The sequence below is a fragment of the Cydia pomonella genome, chromosome 17, assembly GCF_033807575.1.
Source record: "Cydia pomonella isolate Wapato2018A chromosome 17, ilCydPomo1, whole genome shotgun sequence".
NCBI lineage: Eukaryota > Metazoa > Arthropoda > Insecta > Lepidoptera > Tortricidae > Cydia > Cydia pomonella.
In genome coordinates this window covers 10379484-10402989 of record NC_084719.1, presented here as the reverse complement: position 1 = coordinate 10402989, position 23506 = coordinate 10379484, and the positions used below count along the sequence as shown (strand labels likewise).

The 23506-nt window shown below is 36.1% G+C and overlaps 2 protein-coding genes across 4 annotated transcripts; one reads left to right on the top strand and one right to left on the bottom strand.

Annotated features, from left to right (window-relative positions):
- Positions 1–2882: 2882 nt before the first annotated feature.
- Positions 2883–13983, top strand: LOC133527051 (glutathione S-transferase 1-like). 3 transcript variants are annotated; one of them, XM_061863938.1, is made up of 6 exons: positions 2883–2981; positions 9401–9552; positions 9769–9827; positions 10237–10384; positions 12662–12855; positions 13472–13983. In XM_061863938.1, exons 2-6 carry the CDS (start codon positions 9412–9414, stop codon positions 13614–13616), a joined length of 687 nt encoding a protein of 228 aa, XP_061719922.1. In that variant the 5' UTR covers positions 2883–2981; positions 9401–9411; the 3' UTR covers positions 13617–13983. The 3 variants fall into 3 exon arrangements, with proteins under 3 accessions (XP_061719922.1, XP_061719920.1, XP_061719921.1); XM_061863936.1 differs by having other exon boundaries at positions 12650–12855; XM_061863937.1 differs by having other exon boundaries at positions 2975–3106; positions 12650–12855.
- On the bottom strand, positions 13974–23269 carry LOC133527050 (ubiquitin-conjugating enzyme E2 Q2). The gene is made up of 8 exons (XM_061863935.1): positions 22990–23269; positions 20989–21105; positions 19922–20022; positions 19000–19135; positions 18019–18190; positions 17409–17600; positions 16349–16576; positions 13974–14465 (listed from the first exon to the last, which is right to left on the bottom strand). The coding sequence occupies exons 1-8, from the start codon at positions 23149–23151 to the stop codon at positions 14434–14436; spliced, it is 1140 nt and encodes a 379-aa protein (XP_061719919.1). The 5' UTR covers positions 23152–23269; the 3' UTR covers positions 13974–14433.
- Between the last annotated feature and the right edge of the window lie 237 nt (positions 23270–23506).

The window sequence follows — 23506 nt, the reverse complement described above, 5'->3', positions numbered from 1 at the left end:
GATATATGTATATATATATATATATATATATATATATATATATGATAAAATATAGATTCTTTTCTATTCAAATTTAAGAGAGAATTTATTGTCTTTACAATTTCATCCAATCTTATGCAATTTCCTTCATCTCCTGATACATGCTACTCTACGTATAGCCAATGCTTTATTTGATCTATGTAACTTTTCATAGGGAGTCCCTTTCCGCGATGGTTTTCAATCCTACATATTTTTCGCATGTGATCGTCGTATCGTATTTTGTTCCCTATAATTTGACCAATATACTTTTCTATAAATTAAAAAAAGGTCAATTTTTTAAGTCATACAGTCTACTACTTTCTCGGACAAAAAAAATTAGAGCAAGATAATACTCGCGCATTTATATTAGAGCGCATTTAATATCATAATTGGTTAAAAGTAAAATATCTTCTTTTGTTACTAGAATCAAAGAGAATTAAGAAGACCAAGAGTGCTCACTCCATACAACGGTTTTGTTACCAAAAATACTATTATTTTCGTAGTCTACATCTAGCGTCAAGTAGCGGAACTCTCAGTACTGCTACTCGACAATATCACGACAAACAAAAAGTCTAATGCTCAACGATTTTCATCTAATATTATAACCAGAGTAAGCGTAGGAGTTGAAAATATAGTTCCGGTTACTCTGGTTATAATATTAGGTAGATGTCGACTACGAATATAATAAGCGTTTTGGTACCAAAACTGATGTATAGACTGAGCACTCTATGTACTTCTTATTTCTCTATGCTAGAATGGATGTCAATACAAAGAATTCAATCAAAGAACAGTTACGAAAACTTGTCCTTTCAAGGAGCTCCACCCCACATCCTATCATCAGGCTTTGGAAACTAATCAAATATATAATTGTAAACGAAAATTTGAGCACTTGTGAATGGTTAAATATGATAGATTACCAATTTCAAATTTTGTTTTTAAAGTGATATTGATATTATGACACTTTTTACTACCAAGTTCTATTTTATTGTTAAGAAGTTATTGATTAACTTCAAATTATAGATTTAGGAATACGTATTACGCAAAAAATTTGAAAAATAAGTAATTTAATTAACTTTAATATCCCTATACCAAACCGGATCCGGTCCGGCCGGATCCGGCCGGATTATGGCCAAAATCCGGCCGGATCCGGCCGGATTGAAAATCAATCCGGTTTGCAATCCCTAGGTCAATACCACTCGATTCCCAATTTCTATCGCTCGTATTTAAAAAATTGCATTTCGCCGTTTTACAAAGATTTTCAAGTGACGAAATCGAGCGCTCGAAATTCAAAAATCGGTCCCCTGATTGCTATCACATGTCCGTACGCAAAAGTGATAATTTTGAACCCGTTGAGTAATGAAATATACGTTTTTTGCGGCATTTAATATGGAGCTACGGCGACTGCTTACCCCAGGCGGGCCGTATGATTGTTTGCCACAAACTTAGTATTAAAAAAATTACGGCCGAATCTTTTTAGGGTTCCGTAGTCAACTAGGAACCCTTATAGTTTCGCCATGTCCGTCTGTCTGTCTGTCCGAGGCTTTGCTCCGTGGTCGTTAGTGCTAGAAAGCTGAAATTGGGCACGGATATATAAATCAATAAAGCCGATAAAGTCGTACAATAAAATCTAAAAATTTATTTTTATAGGGTACCTCCCCTACACTTAAAGGGGGGGGGGTGATTTTTTTTTTGTTTCAACCCTACCTTGTGGGGTATCGTTGGAAAGGTCTTTCAAAACTAACAGGGGTCTTCAACAAACATTTTTTGATAATGTGAATATATTCGGAGATAAACGCTCCGAAAGAAAAAAAAATGTGCCCCCCCCCCCTAACTTTTGAACCATAGGTCAAAAAAATATGAAAGAAATCATAGAAGTATAGCTTAAGAAAGACATTAAATTAAAACTATACCGGACATGATCAGTTAAGCTATTTTTGAGTTATCGCAAAAAGTTTCCCCTTCATAGTAAAAAGACATACATTCACATTTCACCCTTGATTTACAATCTACTATACTTTAAGCTCCAATTTAGCTTATTGTGATGGAAGAGTAACAACGGAACCCTACTCTGAGCATGGCCCGACAGGCTCTTGGCCGGTTTATTTTAAGTTAACTTAGAAATTACAGCTACAAGGGACTGTAGACCTGAGTATATGGTTTTAATTTCAACTCGATACCTCTACGTGTTCCCGAAAGGGTCTTGACAGACAGACGAACAGACTTACAACAAAGCAATCCACAAAACCCTTATCCGTTTTTGCTTTTGAGGTACGGAATAATGAAGGACTGAGGAAAATCGCATGGGTAATTAATTTCCTAAGGGCATTTTGTGGTATGCGTTGGATGGTGAAGGATCCTGCTACCATACCCTCTTTTTCAGTCTTACACGTGATTGATGAGATAAAGGCCCAGGGTTCGAACTGGCCAGTCCATTACGACGATGCCAAAGTCGATGTGATTAACAATAAATAGCAGACTCAAAACAAAACATTTCTGCAATGTGAAGATATAGTCTGACAAGCCATTTCCAGAAAAAAATAGGCGGGAATGGTTATCGGCTCATAGATTTTTTTTAATTCGCGCCGTTTTCTACTGACAAACTTGTTTGACCGACTATTATGTATAGTAAATTAATCGAGTCACTTTTTTTTAACATGCAGGTTAAAATTTAAATATAAAAACCCTAAAAACCTTAAGCATGCATTTCACATAGCTATCAAAATCGTAGCAAAAGCGTCAAAATCGATTTAAATTGGCATCATAAACATCTGTACGTTTCTCAAAACGCCTCAGGCTGAACGCCGTGATATAACCAAAATGCAATATCAGAAAAATGGAAAACGATGAACAAGCATAGAAGCAGGCGCTTCGTACATATTTTGTTGTTATCGTGTTTATAGGTTATGTTATGTTGTGGCAATGTACACTAGTGAAATTGTGATGACACTGTAAAACAAAAGAATGTAAGTACAATACATTTATAGTCATTAAAATAAAACTTTAATATAATGTACAGGTATTGGCTTTCAAGCTCGCTGATTTCGAAGGAATACAAAAACTACTTATTCTCGTTTGACCAAACAGTAAAGTAAGTATTGCGTTTGACGTGTTTACGAATAGGTTATTTGTTTATATATAATATTAATATTACAGTTTCAAGTATGTTGCTAAGTAAAATGTAGTCAATTAATATTAAACTGATCTGATATTATATTATAAAAGAGGCAGCGTAATATTATTTTATGAACAATAGGTATTTTCGATTGGTAAATGTTGACAAAACATCGCGCTCCAATATTGATAAATCTTTTTGTGGATTTGCACTTAGATTTATAAATATTTATTCAGCGAAATAATTACAAAAGTGCAGAATAAAGAGCTCCAAGAAAACAACTTAGCATATTATTCTGGTATAAAATTTCATACTAAGTAGATAGACATTATTACGTATAAAAGGATCTGATAAATAATAAAGAAGCTAATATCTGCTGCCTTCTAATATCACTATACACTGCAAAGCTCTGTCTTGAATGTTAATTAATTGGAGCGGTATTCGAATTTTAAAATCGCAAAATCATGTTTGATATGATATGATTACTTCAAGGTACTGTACACATGCTAGTTACTAACATGAAAGCATGCTACTATTGAGCAAATGCTACCTACGAGCACGTGTCTTTAGAACGTGCTACTTTAAAGCATGCTTTGTAGTGGCAAATAGCTCATATAAACAGTTTATAAGCATACCCATAAGCACCTTCAGATTTACAATATGTGCTATTAAAAAACTAACTTATCTATAAAATAAAACTAAAAACGAATACTAAATAAAAATATATATGTCTAAAAAAAATTGCCCCCTTGGCATGGTGCCGAGAATGCTGGCAGCAGTGGCAGCGTTACCCTGCTGTATAGCGTAGCAATGCTAATACGTCGCGAAAAAGCTGCCAGCTCTTCGTTCGCTAGTGAAGTCGACTTTTTGATATTGATCTGAGGGCCTACCGCAAAACACTGAAACCGAAAATTCGTTAGATATCTGTCTCTCTATCGCTCAAATATGCAAGAGTGATAGAGAGGCACATAACGAAATTTAGATTTTTGTGTTTCGCGGTAGGCCCTCTGATACTCGTATTATCGTTAGTGTGCGTATATATAATCTAATTAGAATTATAATACAATTCAATTTGAAAATACAAAATATGGAACATCTTTTCACCCTAAAATATGACAAGAAAATGTGAAAGTTGTTTGTTTTCCTCCGTTCATTTGTCGTAATCTCCCATTTATTACGAAAATAAATAGGAGTAAAACGAGCAAGAAATACTTAGATAACGTTAGCAAGATCAAATAATAAGTATAATAACCAACACGCGATATGAGTCATATGAGGTATGAACACTCAGTATGAACATAATACAAATGATACGTAGGGTAGTGGCACCAAAAGATGACCGGCCCCCAAAAGATGAACATTTGGCCTTAAAATCGATATAATTAAATCGTGAATTATTCTACGCACCTGAGGGTATTTTTTCCTAACGCGGCAATACTTTGCCGAGGCTGACATTTAAACTCCCAGACAATTGTGCTGTGCGTGTGGCTGAGAGCGGTCGTCAAATGCGCGGTCCACACCAAAATCGCCATTTGTATGGAGATCTTAATAAGATTAGCGCTTATAATTGCGTATAAAATTGAATTATGCATTTACTTACATGATTTTATACAGAAAAGATTCTAGACTAATTCCTCTAACGTTTTCATTATCAAGTATTGCATATTTTATCTTATTTTATTAAAATATTTGCAGATCAAGTTATGGTTCCAATATTGTATGCTTAAGCCAATAGATGAACGGCGGTCAACTTTTGGGCAAGTGCTTGTTTTTTCAAATGCTTGTATAAATTCTAATAGAAAAGGTAGACGTATAATTTATGTTTTAAATTGATAGCTGGCTAGGCCTTGATTTTTTAACCAAAAGATGAACAAAGCTTTCTTTTATTTAGTTTTATTTAGGTTTATTTTAGTATTGGCTGTTCAACTAAAAATCATATCCCTAAAAGATGAACTATGATAATTTACTAGTTCATATTTTGGGCTCAATTCCAATACGTGAGTTTCGCATTATTTTTGATAGTTCATTTCTTCAATACCGTGTCCAAAACTTGAACCAAGGTAGCATTTTCAACACTGAACAAGTTCAATTGTAAAAATAGTGAATTTTATATCTTTAATCGGTAGCTCAATTACTTTTTTATATTATTTACAAATACAAATTTAAAAAGTTTAATTTATTAAATCGTTTTAATTAATTTGAAGATTATATTTTTTTCTTGGAGCAAAATTCCACCTAGGGATTTTTTTTCTCTCTCTGGCACAAATAATTTAAACTGTGATTTTGTAGACCATTTTTTTCACTACCGATTGTAATTGCTCAGTGGTCAGAATTTAACAAAAGGGGTAAAGTTACACTCTATCTATACTAGTTCATCTATTGGCATCATGCCGTTCTATATTAGGGTACTTGATTTTCGTTTTATACTGATTCATCTTTTGGGGTCAAAACGTTCAGAGATAGGGCACCGTGTTCATCATCTGGGCATTTTGCCCTATTTCATCATATAATATTTTTTTATAAAAATGCTGAATTACAATATGAGCATTTGAAATAATTCTAATCTAGATTATATGCTGAATCATATTAAAAATAAAAGTTGTTAAAAATAAGTTACGACATATGTAACAAAAAATCTAAAGTTGGGGTAGTCGCTTAACTGGTCATCTTTTGGTGATTTCACCCTACTTATTTACCTCCAGTAGGCCTAGCACATGATTGGCGCAAGAGTATCTCGCGGCGAGATAGACTACCCGTCTTTTTCTAACCATGTTAATTAAAGAGGGACGGGTATTCTATCTCGCCGCGAGATACTCTCGCGCCAATCATATGCTAGCCTGGCTGCTCGTGTTCTGTAGGTACGTGGGTATATAATGTTGGGTTCTAACTTCTGGGGGCCTACCCAAGATGACAATCGTTAAACGAAACGAAACGCTAATGTCTCTCTATCACTCTTTCATATTAATTAGTGCGATAGAGGCAGATAGCGTTCCGTTTATCTACGAACGATTGTCATTTTTTTTTTTTATTAGGTATTATTGTGGTGTCGACCAACAGTAATCTATTGTAGCGGCCCTTTAAAGTTCATTAGCTACTAATCCCCGTTGAATCTAGAAAATTCCATATTCTTTGGGCCTTAATACTCTGTACCTCATAAAGTTGCAATGCACAATTGCAACCTTACACGATTGCATAACGTACCGCCCTAAGTAAAGTAAAAAGTAAGGAGGAGGTAGTTCTTTTTGAGATTAGGTGTCCGCAGGAAAAAAGAAAACCTAATGCACTATTACATACATATTAGTTTACATTTATCTAATAGTCCGTGAGGTTTTCTCGAGGGGCTACAGTATGGGTATGGGGTTCTTCAAAAAAGGATTGTACACTGTACAGGTTTTAGAGGGTCGGCAATGCGCATGTAACACCTCTGGAGTTGCAGGCGTCCGACGTGGTGGTGGTGGTGTGGTTATATCAGCAAACGTATTAATATTTTAATGCGTAAGCATTAAAAATCAAACCAATCACAATAATCAATTAAGTATTGTGTAACATTAAACACCCACAGTTTGAGTATTTTTAACATTATTATATATTATTAACATTACTTTAAACAGTTTTTGTTTAAAAATATAATATCTGTTAATTAATTTTTTAGGTTATTGGATGGCGTCTTGAGGGTTTTTATTTGTATTTTAGAAGTAATTTTTTATCAGAACAATAAACATTCTAATTGAAATATTAAATAATATTGAAGTTTTTTTTCTGAATTCTCCTAAAAGTTATTATTAGATCGTAATTTTTTTTTAAATTACATACATGGAAAACCAACAGCTTTAAACATTTCTATAACATACATAATTTTGTGTCAATTGCCACAGACTTTCACGTAAACCTTCTTATTGTCATTTGCCATGCCAAAACACGTGCAAATTCTACTGAGCATGAACAATATGTACTCGTATTTGAATTATGAATTCACAAAGGTCAGGTGGCAATTATTCCGATACATTAATTTCAGGCAAGAGTGGCTTAGATCTATCGACGATAAAATATCTAAATTACTTAGCGAACGTATTAGTGATTTCGTGATCAGTCAAACAACTTCCTACCTACTTGATCTATTTACCTAAACTGACTGAACTGTTATTGATATTTGGAAAATTAATTAGATTTGTACCAATACTACGCATACTCATAGTCTACTCATAGCCGCCACGCACAAGCGGCTGCTGCATATTAGTACATTACGATACAAGTGCGAAATTTAGGAAATTCGAAACAAGTGGCGATAAATTAAAAGTAAAAGTACAGTAAGTACATATGGGCCTTTAAATGTTTGACACAGTAACGTAATATGCTAATTTGCGCACTAGAGCGGTAACGTAGCACCATATGTACTGTAAATAATATTATACAATCAAAGGCGAAACCAAAAGAATGCTGAAAGAAAATGCTGGGTAAAACCTTGGCTAGAAAAAAGAATGGCACGAGATGCGTTTGAAAATCTTCTGAAGGAGTTGAGAATGGAAGACCGAGCCCAATTTTTCAATTTTGTAAGAATGAATGCTACAAGTTTCGAATATATTTTGGAAAAAGTTGCACCTATCATTAAAAAAAACGATACACATTTTCGACGGGCAATTTCACCACCTGAGAGACCTGTGAGTTCTCAACTTATCAATTTAGTTCGATAAGCTGTGAGTCGCTTCCGTAAACAAATACGAACGTGTTTAGACTTGTAATTTCCCAATTTACGAAAGTAGTAAAAAAATACAGTAAGCTACTTACAACAAGTGTTTACACTTGAAAATTTATCATAAGTCGCTTACGTAAGTGACTTACGTAAGTAAAACTTACAGGTGTAAAGGCGGCCTTAACTAACTTCAGTTCGCAGTTAGCTTGGTACGGTGATTTGTTGTGCATATTCGTTGCTAAGCAACGGCGGTGGCGCATCGCGCTGGCGCGCGGACTTACGCGCGCATGTTTGTAGTACAAACTTTGTACACCGCTGGTAGAGTGGCGAGAATTTTTTGTTTTAATTGCAAGTTTGAGAAAAGCACTATACATATCTCGGCGAGAAACGGGGTTGCCGGCCGCGTATCTCTATCCGGCTGAGCGTAGCTCAGCCGTATATATCTACTTGGCCTGCAACCCTACGTTTCCCGGCCTCTATAGTAATGTACCTACAATTAAATGCCAATTTAATTTATGATCTAATTGGTAATTTGATTGATACAGTAGTTCCAGTAATTAGTTCAATTAAAGCCGTTTAGATACGTATTCCAATCTAACAGGCGAGTAAATAACAAACTCAATTGAGGACGGCAGACGGACATTTAGTACGGTCGTACTCCTTTTCTACTAATTGGACTGAAAACCGAAAGGGAAGGAACAAGTTAACTGTCTTCGCACTTTATTACTCAGACAGATACGGTAATTAACGTTTACTAGGTATATTAAAATATCTTCGAAAAAGTTTATTACACTATATTACTGTTTTATTGTTTTATGACTTTTACGTTCGAATCGTACCTAATCTACCTCTAATTTGAAAACCCGTTCAGACCTTGGAGGGATTACAACTATATCGCAAAATTCGTTGCGGGCAAAAGCTATTTTAGATTCTAACGGCCGTGAATGTATGTCTGTCTGTAACGATAATGTTTCTATAACAACAAAGTGCTGTTTGTGGTCGTAACAGCGCCATCTAGTGATTAATTTCAGCACAAGTTAAAACAGAAAACAACTTCAAAAAGAATAAAATAAAATATTATCCCTTTTATGTGCGCTAGCAACTGATATACTTATATTTGAAGTAGGTATGGTGCCTGACCAAATCTTAAAAGCGTCAACACACTGTCGAACCCAATGCCAAAGCGGTCCATTAGTTGCTTGGGAGTATTATTGCCGGTATTTTAATTATTTGGCTTGGCGCAGATTTTAAACACACCAGTTGCTAGCGCATATAAAAGGGATAAATAAAAAGTGGATTTTTTTAAGATTATTTTATTTAATATTAATAGTAATTAGGTACTCATCGAAGCGACTCTAACAACCCCAAACTCAATATTGTTTTCGGCCAGAGCTCCTAATATGGCCACATCTCTATAACATTCAGTAGATCAGTTTAATGGGATCAGAGGGATCATAATATTCTATTGTCTCGTCTCCAGTCTTACATAAGTATGTCTTTCAGTCCTAATTTTAGACATCTGGGATATTGGTATAAATCTTGTTTCCAAGAAGATTATTTTAAATTATTTTACTTTACAGCAATAGTAAATATGAGGGCAATCTTATACCATTCGAACAGCAGTCCGCCGTCACGGGCTGTCAAGATGGTCGCCGGCATCCTGAAAGTACAGTTAGAAGAAAGATATCTTAACCCGGTGGCGAGGGACCAGGACACACCAGAGTTAATCGAGGTGAGCTAAACGAAAAAAAGAATGTCTTTACATTCCAAACAAAACCCAAACGTAAAAAAAGAATACATGTAAAAACCAAACCATGTGACTCAGTCATTCCGCCGCTACTGTAAGGATGCTAATAAATACTTACGTGTGAAACTAAAAATTCAAATCCATAAATACACGTATTTCTGTAAATAATGTATCTCCTTAAAACATGTCTTTATCTTACAGAAGAATCCTATGAGATCTATACCTATGCTAGACGAAGGAGACTATTGGATAGCCGACAGGTACCTACTATCAACTACTATAAAATAATTATATGAGAATTTTATTATTTACGAGTACCTTGTGTGAGTTGTGTGATTGAGTCAAATTGAATTAAGTTTAACAAATCATACCGATTTCAAAAGGTCTGCTAAGATAACACAAAGCTAAGGCGCGTACGAAGGCTATAGTGGGAATATTTCCTGCTAACGGGTAAACATTGATAACTCAGTAGAGCGGCCGGCTGGTATCCAGGACCTAATCGTGATTTGGAATCACTGCAGTCACGGGTAGTGAATTGCTCTAGGTTTCGCCCTATGGTTGTCTGGTAGAGAATGCCTAGAGGGATTAAGTCCGCCTTTTGTATTTCTTATATGCGCAAATGCAATGAAGTCTAAGATAAAATAAATAAGTATTACAATTTTGTTCCAGTCACGCTATAATTGTGTATCTTTTTGAAAAATACGCAAAACCTGAGCAGCAACATCTGTACCCCTCTGACATTCGAAAACGCGCCACGATCAACCAGCGAATGTATTTCGAATGTGGTATATTGTTTCCCAGGCTTCGATCTGTAATGGTGAGTACCGAGTACCTATCTACTTTCTACCATTATAGGTAGTTTACCTTATTGTCGGCCTGACATGGTTGATACCTTCAATCTTACTGAAGAGGCTTCCCGCGGTTTTCATCGATTTTTGACAATCTTTGAGTCGTTACTCCCACATTTGCACTACAGATATTTAGAATTATAAATCAAGTGGCTAACGGTTCTTCATTCTTTTATCTCCATTCTGGTCTGCTGGATTTTGAAAGAAATGAATACTTATTTTTTTATGATTATTTTAAACATTGTCTAAAAATATACTTTTTCGTTACTCGATTGCTGTGAAGGATCTTACATATAGGAAATCTACATATTTGACGTCTCTAAAAACTGGTCCGAGATTTTAATTTAAAACTAATTAAATCAAAAGTTAGGGCTAGAAAACCCGATTTTTCGCCTAAAATTGTTCAACTTAATGCCAAATATCTCGAAAAAAATTAACTTTGAAGTTAATATGGAATAGTATATTGCTTAAAACAGTTGCTGTTAATATGATAAACTACAAAAAACATTACAAAACTAAGGGAGTCAGATCGAAGGTCATTGGCGCCAGGGAGCCCCTTAAACCTTTAGTAAATATAATCATTTTTCCCACTATGATATTCAACTTTATTACAAAGTGATAGGGTACAATTTCGCAGTGGCTCACTTTTCTGAAGAATTATTTTGTCGATAAATGGTATTTTACGCTTTTACGCTAAGTGTTCAACGTGTTAGCTCAGAGTGTCAGGTTTAAGTGGCAGTATAGGTGATATTGCGGAGATTTTACAGAAAGGATAAGCTGCTAACGTTTTCGTAGGGCTCGCTCGTAGCCAATCCCAGCGTACCTTTGTAGAGGAAAGCGACTAGATTCAGCTAAGTTGGCAGGGATTTTGATAGCCCAGCCTGTACAAGTGGTAACACATTGAGTACCGGGAACCCGCTTGGCGGGTTCTCTGTTCGTAGTCGCAGTCCTCTACAAAGCGGGAAAACGCTAGGATCAGCTACGAGCGTAGTGCTACGAAAACGTTGGTAGCGAACGTCATAATTTCATAGATGTTTGACGTTTAAAATAATACTTGCGCTGTCTGGGCTATCAAAATCGCTGCCAAATTATCTTGGTCCGACTCTACTTACAAACAGAGAATGCGCCAAGCGGGTTGGGTGGCTCCGTCTATTTTATAGGACTGAGAGCTCGCAAGTGCGTACGGTTCGTAGATTAGTAATCTTATTCGTGCATAAGTATATGTTACATTTATATTGCTTTATATTGTTTACATACTCATCACAGATATATTTGTTATTTGTAAGCCCGACGTTCAACCTACACAGATTGACGCTAAGTATATAAGAATCCACAATTTTCCAGCTCGAGCAAAACTTACATCAATGAAGCCATAAACACACAAACACATGCTGTTAAATATATTGCGGAGAATAAGAATTGTTTATATGAAAGAAAAAGCCTTATTAACATTTAAAAAATATATCCTGCGGCCCCACACTAGGCTATGAAGTTGAAGAATCGTTTCCTTCCCCGATTTATGAAGCAATCCACTCAACCGTTCCGAAAACTTATGAGCGTAGGTTTGAGTATTGAACGAAGTTGCTATCCTTTGTATTGTACTCAATCGCATTGATATACCACAGCGGGATTTATAAACATTTATATTTATTCTCAACAACCTTGCTTTTATGACTTCATTTCATCCTATATTGCGATGGATTAATGTCGTGATGATTTCTGAATGCAAGTTCGGTAGGTACCTACCTACATTAACTTGGTAGTTATATAACTCATTTTAGAAAATAATGGAAGTAGGTCTTTACGACCAAATTAAGTAAATATACGTTAGTTGCCACCATTTTCCAGCTCGAGCATGAGCCAATGGAGCAATATATTGTGGAAAAATAAATCTAAGCGCTCTTACAATTCCCAATAAAGTGCATTACCTGACCTGGCTAAACTTCGAAAGCGGGATAATTTTGAAAATTGCTAATATTTGCTAAACTTGACGCAATTTCTATTATAGCAACAGTAAACAAAATGCCATGATACGTGATGCAGTAGCGTAAGTGTTGCTAAGTATGAAGTGCTTCTGCTTTAATCTTGGTTTAATAGTATTAGCCACTTTCGAACTTACCCCGCGTTTACCCTAAAGCACCTTACATCCCGCGTTTACCCTAAAGCACCTTACATAACTCACCATTGTGTTCAATGCGTGACCTCAACTTGACCTGCTTAGATATTTTGCTTAGTCTAACTTTCAGGCCCCAACATTCTGGGGAAAGCTGACAGAGCTCTCGAAGTCCATGAAGTCCAACATAGAGGACGCGTACCGCACGCTGGAAGCCTATTTGTCTCGCAACCTGTACGTGGCAGACGACGTATTGACATTGGCAGACATAAGCATAGTTACCACGGTGTCGACGATGGACGGCATCTACTCTGTTGATGGCAAAAGGTATTTAATAAACATTGTAAACCTTTTGTATTCCAAGATTATTTTAACACACCATAATAAACCTTATTGAAATGCATGAAGAGAATGTAAATGGCTATCATTGAACGCTAATAACACAAAATGATGTGTCTAAGACGCCAAAGTGGTATAATTACCCTGCTCCTCCTACCCCTTTCGCTTCTTTCTTCATCAGGCTAAGCGTATGCTGAGACGCAGGCGATGCAGTTCCACGCAACGCAGGGCAAGGCAGATTTTGTAAAGTATGGAACGTCCTTTAGCTCTATGCACGGTGCGACGCAAAGACGTTTTATACATTACAAAATCTACTCTGCCCTGCGCTGCGTCGCCTGCGTCTCAGCATACGCTTAGCCTAATGACGGAGTTGCGTCTTTGGTAGGCCTTTCTATTGACGTGATTTAACTCGCTCATTGCCAGCGCGAGCGACGCAGTACACGCTACGCCGATATAGCATTTTTTCCGCTTTGTCGATTAAAGCGCCTACGAACAAAGAACCCACCTGGTGGGTTATTGGCAGTGAATTTGTTAACGTCTGTGGCGCTCTACGATTATTTTATGTAGTATGCCAGGTTATAACGTGGTTTTATATTCCATTCAGGTATCCAAAGTTAAAGCAGTGGTTGCAGACGATGTCGCAGAAGGATTTCTGTCAAAAATACAACGAGCCAGGAAGGGAGGAGCTGGTTACCGTGCTTGTTACTATGATGGACAACAACAAGCACAATCAGCGAGCGAAACTTTAATATATGTTGTTGTAGGTACAAACCTATGTGCACACAAAGGACGCGAAGTCCTCTGTGCGTCAAAAAAACCGTGGAAAACCATGAACGTCATAAAACATTCACATAATCATTTGTGAACGTCGTCCTACAGAAGTATATTCGTAGGAATACCAGCGACGCGCATACATATTAAAATACAGCCCCTTAATCACGGCCATATTTTGTCGCAGTTTTGTCAACGCCTGTCAATGAACAACATCTTGCTCGTGTTTTGCGTGTACCAAAGTAAATAATCAATTAAATATAAAAGGAAGTGGTAACTTGGTATTGATTACTACACTTATGTTAAAGTGGTGTGGAAATGTATATAAAACACAATTTATAAGAATCACAGGTTTTTATTTCAGTAACTAAAAAAGAAATGCAAAGAATTTCTTAACTTTACACTCCTGTAACGTCTAGGGCTAACCATATGGATAACTTTTTGATGAGAAATGAATGATTACAAAAAACGTTACACATTAAACATTTCCTATAAGTCTTATAATTGTCTCTCGTCAACGCCCGCCGCACTCAGAACATTAATAGCACTTAACATATATCGATTAAGGACATGTACAATACTTGAGATAATCTCTCGAAACGTCAGTTCAGCTCAGTCATACGAAACACAATACACGGGACCGGCGAGTAACTTACTCATTGGAAACATTCGAATTAAATTTAAACTATCATCACGCTATCTCGTCGATTCACTTCAAATTTGTAGGCGTCCTTTGTTGTTGAGGGCGTTAGTGTTTGTTGCACGATAGTCTAAGGATGGCAGCGAGAGCCAGCATTACCCATCCTCCTTGGGCGGTGTGAACCAGCCTGGAACATAAAACGTATTTACTATTTCACACTTAGATAACCATAAGAAATACAGGCTCAATCGCGCCAAAGATCGGCAAAAGTCCGTGGAGTTCATTATACTATACCAGGGGCAGTCAAATGGTCACCTATTTTGTGCTGTACATTTGCTTATTTAATAAATTCAAGTAGAAACGGACCGCGATGGTCCTTTTTTTTTTTAAACCGGACCCCTGAATAAACTAGTTGGTACCCCTGTTCTTTTAATATATTTACAAGCTCTGCGAAGTCTAAAGACCATGCTAAGGACCACGCTAAGTCAAATCTGGAGCTTACAGAGTGTATGCATTCTTACTGCCAAGTTTATGAGTTAGCGGGATTAGTGTCTAGGACACTGGATCAAACAGGCATAACCTGGGCCTCTGACCCCTTGCCCTACCCCTTTTCCCGGCCGCACGAATCTACAAGGTTTTCCCAAAAAATCCAAATATATTCCAATTAATCCAGCTTTGATGATTCATTTGAAGACAAGTCACATTTTTCGAAAGTGCAATCTAATTTGAACCTTAAATCCGAATGCTTAAGTTGAAATTATTTTGGCGAGCATGTGGTCGATACCTCGTACTATGCTTGGAAAAGGGATACAAGTAATACAACATACCCTTTTTCATACGCTCTTGAACTCCCCACCTTCAATTCACCTTAATTTAAATCGATAATCATTATCTATTTTTGAAGAAGTAAAGTTTCCCTCACATTTACATAATGTTGAAAGGTATTAGTTTTACTGCGACGATAAGTAGATATAAACCAATTATTTAATACAATAGTCTTCGAAACAAATTATTCTATCAAGGTCGAATATAAATTTACTATATAAATGTATAGAAATTCAAAAGCGCATTTTCAATCATAAAAAGCAAACTCAAAATGTAATTTTCAACAAGAAATTTAATATGGTTATTAAAAAAACATTGAAATAAAATTGCGCGTATTCAACGAAAGAAGTCAACATCTTTTTTAGTGTAAATCTATTTTTTTAAGTATTTTTTCTTTCGAAACAATGACCTATTCCATGTGTAGCCCAATTAGCGACGCAAGAACGTCACAATAATGAGGGGTAAAAATTCAGTTTTAGATTTTTTTTGTTGTTTTATGTACTAATACTAGCTTACATACCAAATTTTAGCTTTTTAGGACTTCATGAAATACCCGAAGAGTTTTTATGATCATTAGTGAATGAGTGAGTGAGTCAGTGACGAAATTGGGGTTTTTTAAATATGAATAAAATCTAAAGTATAAGAGCTATGCAATTGAAACTTTTTATGTTTAATAGGTCCACTATTGGCATCATATCCCGAGATTTTCTTTATCTGGGATAATCCAAACCCCAGTTATGAGGGTTCAAACAACGATGAAGCGCTTCGAGAAAAGGTAGGTAGTGCCCTTGCACTTCGCTTGGCTCGTCTTGGCGGGGGCACTGCCGTGCCCCCAGATTCGAAGAGTATTGTTATTCCGACACACTGGTAAGCGCGAGCTACCTACGAGCTTTTGAGGCGGGTTGCCCTGCGCACAATCAACGAACTGATTAACGATAAATGAATCGGCGGCTTCAATTCCATAGAGAACTGCCAAACTTAACATTTTGACGCACTATGGATAATGTTGAAACGGTTTAGTACGTTACATAAGTAGAGTTAGACCAAGAAAAGTCTGTAACGCTTTTGGTAGATTTTAAAATAACACTTGCCCTGCGTGTGCTATCAAAATCGTTGCAGACTTATGTTGGTCTAACTCTTTTCACTTTACTACACAGCTAGTACAGCGACGTGGGTACTTCAGCTGGGGCACCGTGTACAATGATTCCTGAGCTGTTTAGAAAGCAGCATGCAGGCGGCACTGACCGTTCTTCTCGTGTATCTGCACTAGGCACTTGAAGCTCTGCTGCGCGCGCGCCAGCGAGTACTGCGTCTGCGACACGACCTTGGTGGCGCCGAACTGGATGCGCGCCTTGCCCTTCACCAGCGTGGCCGCGATCTGCATGATCACCGCCTCCACCGTGTACGCCGACGACCAGCCCTGCTTCGTCAGCAGCTCCATGCATATCGCGCCGCCGACCAGCACGTAGCCTCCTGCGAATGGTAGATAGATATAGATTAAATCCTTATTCATACATGCTTTATGACATAAACATTAACAAGAGACAAAAATAAAATTGACAAGATACAAAGAAAAGGTAAACCTTTTTTTATATCCCAGATGCTAAAAAGACATTTGCTTCCCTAATTTGTCCAATCGATCTGTTTTCTCTTGAGCGCGCCAAGCACGAAGAGTTTCCACACATTGCCCGCCTGTCTCGTTCAGGATGCCGGCGGTCAATGACACTAGTCAAATGTTCATACGCCTTCATGTGAATGATAAATTTCATTTTCCTTAATCCCTAGCTATGAAGCTGATGGTCCCGGGTTCAAATCCTGGTAAGAGCATATATTTGTGTGATGGACAGGGATATTTGTTTCCGAATCATGGGTGTTTTCAATGTATTTAAGTATTTATAATGTGTATATATTATATATATCGTTGTCAGGGTACCTACAACACAAGCCTTATTGAGCTTACTGTGGGACTTTTTTGGAGTCAATTTCTGTAATAATGTCCTATAATATATATTTTCCTTAACCAATACATACTTAAGTAAGCCAATTTCAATAACAATAAAGTGTTAAATCATGTAAAACCTTGGTTAAACTCCAAAGAAAGATTATCTTTAAGAAAACCATGTTAAAAACAGATATCTTATGCTTCCTATAAACATTATCCATTTGAACGCAATACGATTTTTAATCTATTCAATACTTTAATTTATGATACTCATAAAGCAGAAAACATTTTTAGGTAGGAGTAGGGTAGGAGGGGCTACCTTGCCATACATGCCACTTGGTTCAAAATTCAGACAATACTCACCAGATATAATGGGATAGACGACACGCACGAACGGCGGCTCGAACGGGTACGTCTCCTTGAACATGATGTTGAGCAGGATGGAGTCCTTGCCCTCCTTCTCTTTCAGCAGCAGCAGGTCGTTGTGCAGCGGGCTGTCCGGGTCCACGGAGCGCAGCCGGATGTTCCACTCGTACAGGGAGTCGTTCACGAGCTCTGCCAATCACAAACATCGTGAGATTATTATCAAGTCTGCGCAAAAAACCTGTTCTAACAGTTTAAAAAAAGTTCCTATGGTAATAAATGACCTTTCTTATTGGATGTGTACCAAATGATGAAGCAATTGCGAGAAAAATATTACAATTATTAAGGTATTGTCAAATTTTGTGTCAAAATGCAAATGGCCCCCTGGTGCAAAGTGCCGCTCGCAGCTCTACTTTAAATAAGAAATGTATGTTATCTATGCGAAAGATATCGTGCTCTTTTTTCGGACGAGTGTGCCTGAAGGTCAAAAATGATTACTCATGCATAAAATGTACAGACTATTGAACTTAAAATAACTGCCTATCCTAGTGACTGTTTCATATATGACATATGGAGTTCTAGGGCAAAATATGTGATAAATGTAACTTACCAATGGAATACATATTGCTCTTGAAGGAATGTGAGCGATATATGTCCCGCAACTCTTTCATGAGACGGTCTGTGGCTTGTAGGCTGCCCGAGACACTGCCGGACAAATAGTCTTGCCGTTGGTTCTGTCGGAGTCTCTCTAGTGTCGCTAAGTGTTCCGTTTCCATATCATCCTAGAAAAAAAAATACTAGATAAAAAATACGTCACAGACAAGCAAATAACAACTGTCCTGAAGAACCTAGTTTTAGGGATTTATTGTTTTAGGCGGTATTACTTCAGCAGTGTTATACAAATAGTTGTGTATTTTTCTCATATATATATTATCGTAAAAACCCGGTTGCAGTGAAAACGCGTTCTCTAGTTAAAGACTAATTTACCGTATCGCCAAAAAACGCGTTTTTACGGATTAAACCGTCAAAAAATAGGCGCTACGACGAACGGAGAAAGGAGGAGCGTGTTAGATTAACCCAACAGCGCCAGGACCGGCATTATATTTATTTTGTAAAGTTAACTTAGAAAAAAAGCTTTTTTTGTGTCTTGTGTATCATCTAATCAAAACTAATATTCACTAAAATAAATATTTAAACAATTAGTCAAATAACTACTAGTTTTGAACTTTTCACCCAGGCTTATATTTATATATGGTGTAATTTTTTTACTGAAGGCAAGTTAATTCCATGCCGCTAAAAGAAAATGGTGTGGAGATGTTCCATAAGTGTAACAATTGTTTAATTAAAGTTTAAAATGGCCATTTTCGTGTCTTAAGAACAAATTTAGCTATCTCATTTGTATATCTAAATTTCCTCCCTTGCTGATCGTTTTACATTGAACAGCCTGTATGGGGCTGACACTTCGGTCAAAGTATCTCTACCTAGAGAAACTATGTTTGTCACCTATATTCTTTAGTCTTTATGTGAAATATGCAGTTAATTGTTTTCTACAACCAATTATGGCGTGGATAAGAGAAGCGGGTGGACTTACTTTGTTGCTTCGTCCCGCATCTTCAACCATCTCTAGTGGCAAGTCATCTTCTCCTTCTGATTCATCATCTTCTGCTGCCATTTCCTCGTCTTCCTCTGTGCCTGATTCGGCACCATTGGACGTCACACTCGGCAACCTAGAAAAAATACATTGAATTCGATTAGATATGATAGGTTTTTTTCTACCATTCAAATCCAAGTCAACCGTAGTGCGACCTTGACTTGTATAATATTGACTGTAGTAAACAATTTTCGAAAAACATGAATATAAGACGAGCCAAGCCACAACTGTGATTTACTTGGGGTCCTAGAATGCAGATAACATAATATGCATATTATGCAGATATTATACATATTTTTATTTAAATAACCAAGATTTTTATAGATAAAAAAGTAGAATAAAAGAAAGGGTTTAGTTTCAAATACTTAATAGATTATGAGAGGTGATGTTGATCAAATTATCGCAAACTGAAACTACTTATATTTATTTTTTACTTTACTATATATGCAGAGATTTTACTAGTAGATGAGATATAAAAGCTAAAAAAATCATGCCTCATATTCGACAGTAGAATTAGATATATGAAAATTCCAATTGGTAAAAGTTTTCTATATTTATAATACCATCTAATTTAATTGTCAAACCCGGAGCACGATTATTTCTTACACAACTCTCTTCCACAATTAATAACTTTCAGCATTCAATCAAAAAGTCATGTATAATAGTACATTACGATACAAATGTGAATAATAGGAAATTCGCAAAGAGTGGCGAATTACCTATTCGCACATGTATTGTACAACGTTTTATATGTATATATGGCCCTTTAAATTTTCGACATAGTTATGTAAAGTGCTAATTATTGCACTAGTGCAGTAAAGTAGCCATATGTACTGTAAATAAGTGTTGTTGATAATCTTACCTCTGCTGGGGGAAAGGGTGCATAGGTATAGTGAGGGAGTCCAGATCTGGAGGCTCTGGTACGCCGTGTAACTTGCATAGCTCTCTTAACAATATCCCAACCTGCAACACATGAATATACATACATTCAACTCAGTATTCCAAAATTAGTGTTTTATAAATACAATAGGATATTTGCATAAATCATATTGTTTTAGTTTCTCTACACAAATGACAAAGAAGCAAACAAGTGATATGATAATGACTGCCCCAAATTTTTATGTTTACGAATCTTATCATAACAATAGACGGCTCTCAATGTATGTCAAATTTTATGTGACATGGAAAAATTAAGCTAATGTTCCTACAGTTTGAACAAAAATATTTAAAATACCTTTAAATAATAGTCTTTCACTTCACCAAGAACCGTAAGTTAAAGTTACCATTTAAAAAATATCCAAGTCAGTATATGGATTATCATTTTATCATACTTAAAGAGTTCTCTCAATTTCTACAGGATCCTATCATCAAATACTTACATCACATAAAAAAATGGGCTCCAGCCATCTTTGGCAAATGGGCGTACTGACATAAGAAAAGATACTAATTGAGAACTTTCTGCTTCAAAAATAGATGATTAAAAACAAGAATCTTTACAATAGTCATAAAAGAGTAACAGTAAGTATTATAGCTGCAGGTCAATGAACTCAGGTTCATGGCAGTTCACCACATAAATAACAAGCAGTTACAAATATAATTGGAGACATCAAATTATCTGAAAACAGACATTTTCCTGACTTTGTCTCTGGGCTGTGATATGTGCGTGTCTTAAGATTTTGCTAGAGAGCTTTTCATAAAATAATATAATGAGAAATAAGTGACTTTTAAGACATAACATAGATTAACAGTGGCAAAGAATTAAACATTTTTAAAGCTACTGAAGGAAGAGAATTAGAATTGCTGCTCCATATCTCATAATTAATTAATGAATGTATCTTATCATTAATTTAGAGTTGTGGTCATAAAACAACTTAGTTTCCTACCAACAATTTGAGTGGAATAATATGAATGTAAGTGGAAATACTGTACCTGATTTATGACATGATTGTCTCTTCCTTGCGTATTGCTGAGGATCTGCACTGCATTTGTCACAATGAGATCTTCACTGTCTGCGAACCACACTGGTGGTGTGTTGGGGTATGTCTCCTACAAGACATATATTATGCAAATTAATTTATTTAAGCAAACAACATTTTCAGCTACGTATTCCTACGGATGACAATTCCGGAAAAAATCTAATGTATTTTTCGGTAATTTTACCAAATTTAGTTTTTTTCGGTTATTTTCCCATTTTATTCAGATACGTCATACACAATGCCACTGCTGAGTGATGACAGTGTCTAATATATAAAATGCCAGAAACTAACACATTAGATGTGCAACCTTAACCTTCCTGTTTAAATTCATATGGAAAAATACAGAAGTTTAAAAATAATTTGATTTTTTCGGCTTTACTCGTTTTTTTCAGAAGTATTGTAACTGAAATTTGCACTGTTTTTTTCGAAAGAAACTTGAAAAAAACGAGTCATTTGGAAATTTTTCCAGGTTTTTTTCAACGCTATATATTCCACAATTTTATATTTGACATAATGTGTCATTTTGTTTTTATTTTAATATTTTTTAAAATCAATACTGATTAAGGAAAATATATGCAAGTGAGGATTTGAAAAGACAAAAGAAGATTTATAGTTGTTAGTACAAAATAACCATCAATATAAAAAAATGCACTATGATACATTTACATTGCCATAAATCTACTTCTAATGTGTTCTTACAGTAATACAATAGTATTCATAATAAGTATGTAATTATCCATAATTAAGCCAAAAGTAATGGCGCTAGACAGGCCAAATGATAAGGGAGAACCTAGACAAGTGTTGTGCTTGCTCATAGTATTGTGTTCCTGCTGTTGAGTAAGGTTTCCAGAACTCAATGAGGGTGAGGGTGCATGTAACTCCTCCGGAGTTGCAGGTTTGCCGAGGCTATGCTGACTGCTTACCATCAGGTGGGCCATATACTTGTTGGCCACTGACATAGTATAAAGATAAGTGGACAACAGACCTTGTAGAGTGGAGCCCTAGGTATAATACTAGAAAAAGAGGACCACAAAAATTTTATGGTCAAATGATCTAAAAAGGATTGGTGGAGGTAACTGGATGCAAACAGCAAGGGATAGAAGTAAATGGAAGGCTTTGAAGGAGGCCTAAGTTAATCTAATTATTTGTAAACATCAATAATAAAGGCTATTTTTAGAAATCATATAGAAAATTTCTACTTTGAACAATTTCATATATTGTATAGTGTTCTCATGTATTCATTGGCCTCCTATGTAGGTATAACATTGAAGCTTGGATTTGCATCATATATTTACACTAGACCACACAATTACAATCAACAAAAGTATATCAACTACTAATATCAAAAGTATATCAAGTACATATAATCATTAGAACAATAGCTGCTAACTAAGTAAATAATACAACAAAGCTGAGACATTAATGCAACTTAAGATGTTTTTATTCATACTGTAGTGCCAAAGCCAAGCTCAAGCTGATACTTCACTTGAGCAAACAAAAAGACCAATGTATAATATACATGACAAAAAGCAGGTAGAGAATGACTAAGAACCATTGTCCCAAAATTGCGCCTTTTACCGTTATCCACACAAAACATGCGACGAATAGCCCAAAAAGAGTTTCAAAAAGCGATTGATCGATACGATAATTCGTCACGGACTGTTATTGCTCAATTCTAACACATTATTTACGTACAAACCTTGCGCACTTCACGCGATCAATCCCTATGCGCCGCACATAAACAAACCAACCGATGGTGACAATTATTCGTGCGATATGATTACAGAGGCTTGAATACGGGTGAAAAACGGGTTCACTTCCGTAAATCTCTTGTTGACAGCCCTGCCCTCATAAACAACGACCCTTTGTCCCAACTAACGATAATCAATAAACGCTGGTACAATTTGCAATGAGTGCTCATGCATGTTTATTATAATGTTAAAACTGTACTTACTGTAATGTTAGCGTGTATCTCATATTTCTTTCCATTTCTGCCAACGAATCTGCAGGTCAGTTCGTCGACACTAGCTGACATTATCTGAAACCGCTCATGGTTCTTTGGAAACACTTGTTCTAATGTTTTGATTTCTAACTTAAGTGTGTTCAAGCAAGCCATTAGTGTCTCCTAACACTAATTTTACACTAAATAATAAATATCCACGTTACAATACATGGAAAAAATCTAAGTTCACTCCCTATGCGACCGAGCAAAATGGCGGAACGTGAAGACGGAATTTAAAAAAAAACAAGTATGAGTGAAAGAGACCACGCGTATCAATAGTTGGAAATTTTAAATGTACTTATTTATTTCAAATTTACTTTGTGAAAGAACTTAATATATTCGACTAATACTATTCACAATAAAGATTCTGATTTAATTTTATAAATAGTTAAACCCAAAAATATACTACACGCTGTTCAAGATACAATTAACAGCAATTAATTGGAGGCGATAATCGGTTTTTCCTATA

What these genes read in the sequence shown, in the direction of transcription:
- LOC133527051 (XM_061863936.1), top strand. Translation starts at nt 9,412, where the DNA reads ATGAGGGCAATCTTATACCATTCGAACAGCAGTCCGCCGTCACGGGCT. An exon ending in GACTATTGGATAGCCGACAG is followed by an intron (nt 9,828 to 10,236) that starts GTACCTACTATC and finishes ATTTTGTTCCAG; the next exon opens with TCACGCTATAATTGTGTATC. An exon ending in CCAGGCTTCGATCTGTAATG is followed by an intron (nt 10,385 to 12,649) that starts GTGAGTACCGAG and finishes TATTTTGCTTAG; the next exon opens with TCTAACTTTCAGGCCCCAAC.
- LOC133527050 (XM_061863935.1), bottom strand. Translation starts at nt 23,151, where the DNA reads ATGGCTTGCTTGAACACACTTAAGTTAGAAATCAAAACATTAGAACAA. An exon ending in AGATACACGCTAACATTACA is followed by an intron (nt 21,106 to 22,989) that starts GTAAGTACAGTT and finishes TATGTCTTGTAG; the next exon opens with GAGACATACCCCAACACACC. An exon ending in ATGCGGGACGAAGCAACAAA is followed by an intron (nt 18,191 to 18,999) that starts GTAAGTCCACCC and finishes TTTTTTTTCTAG; the next exon opens with GATGATATGGAAACGGAACA.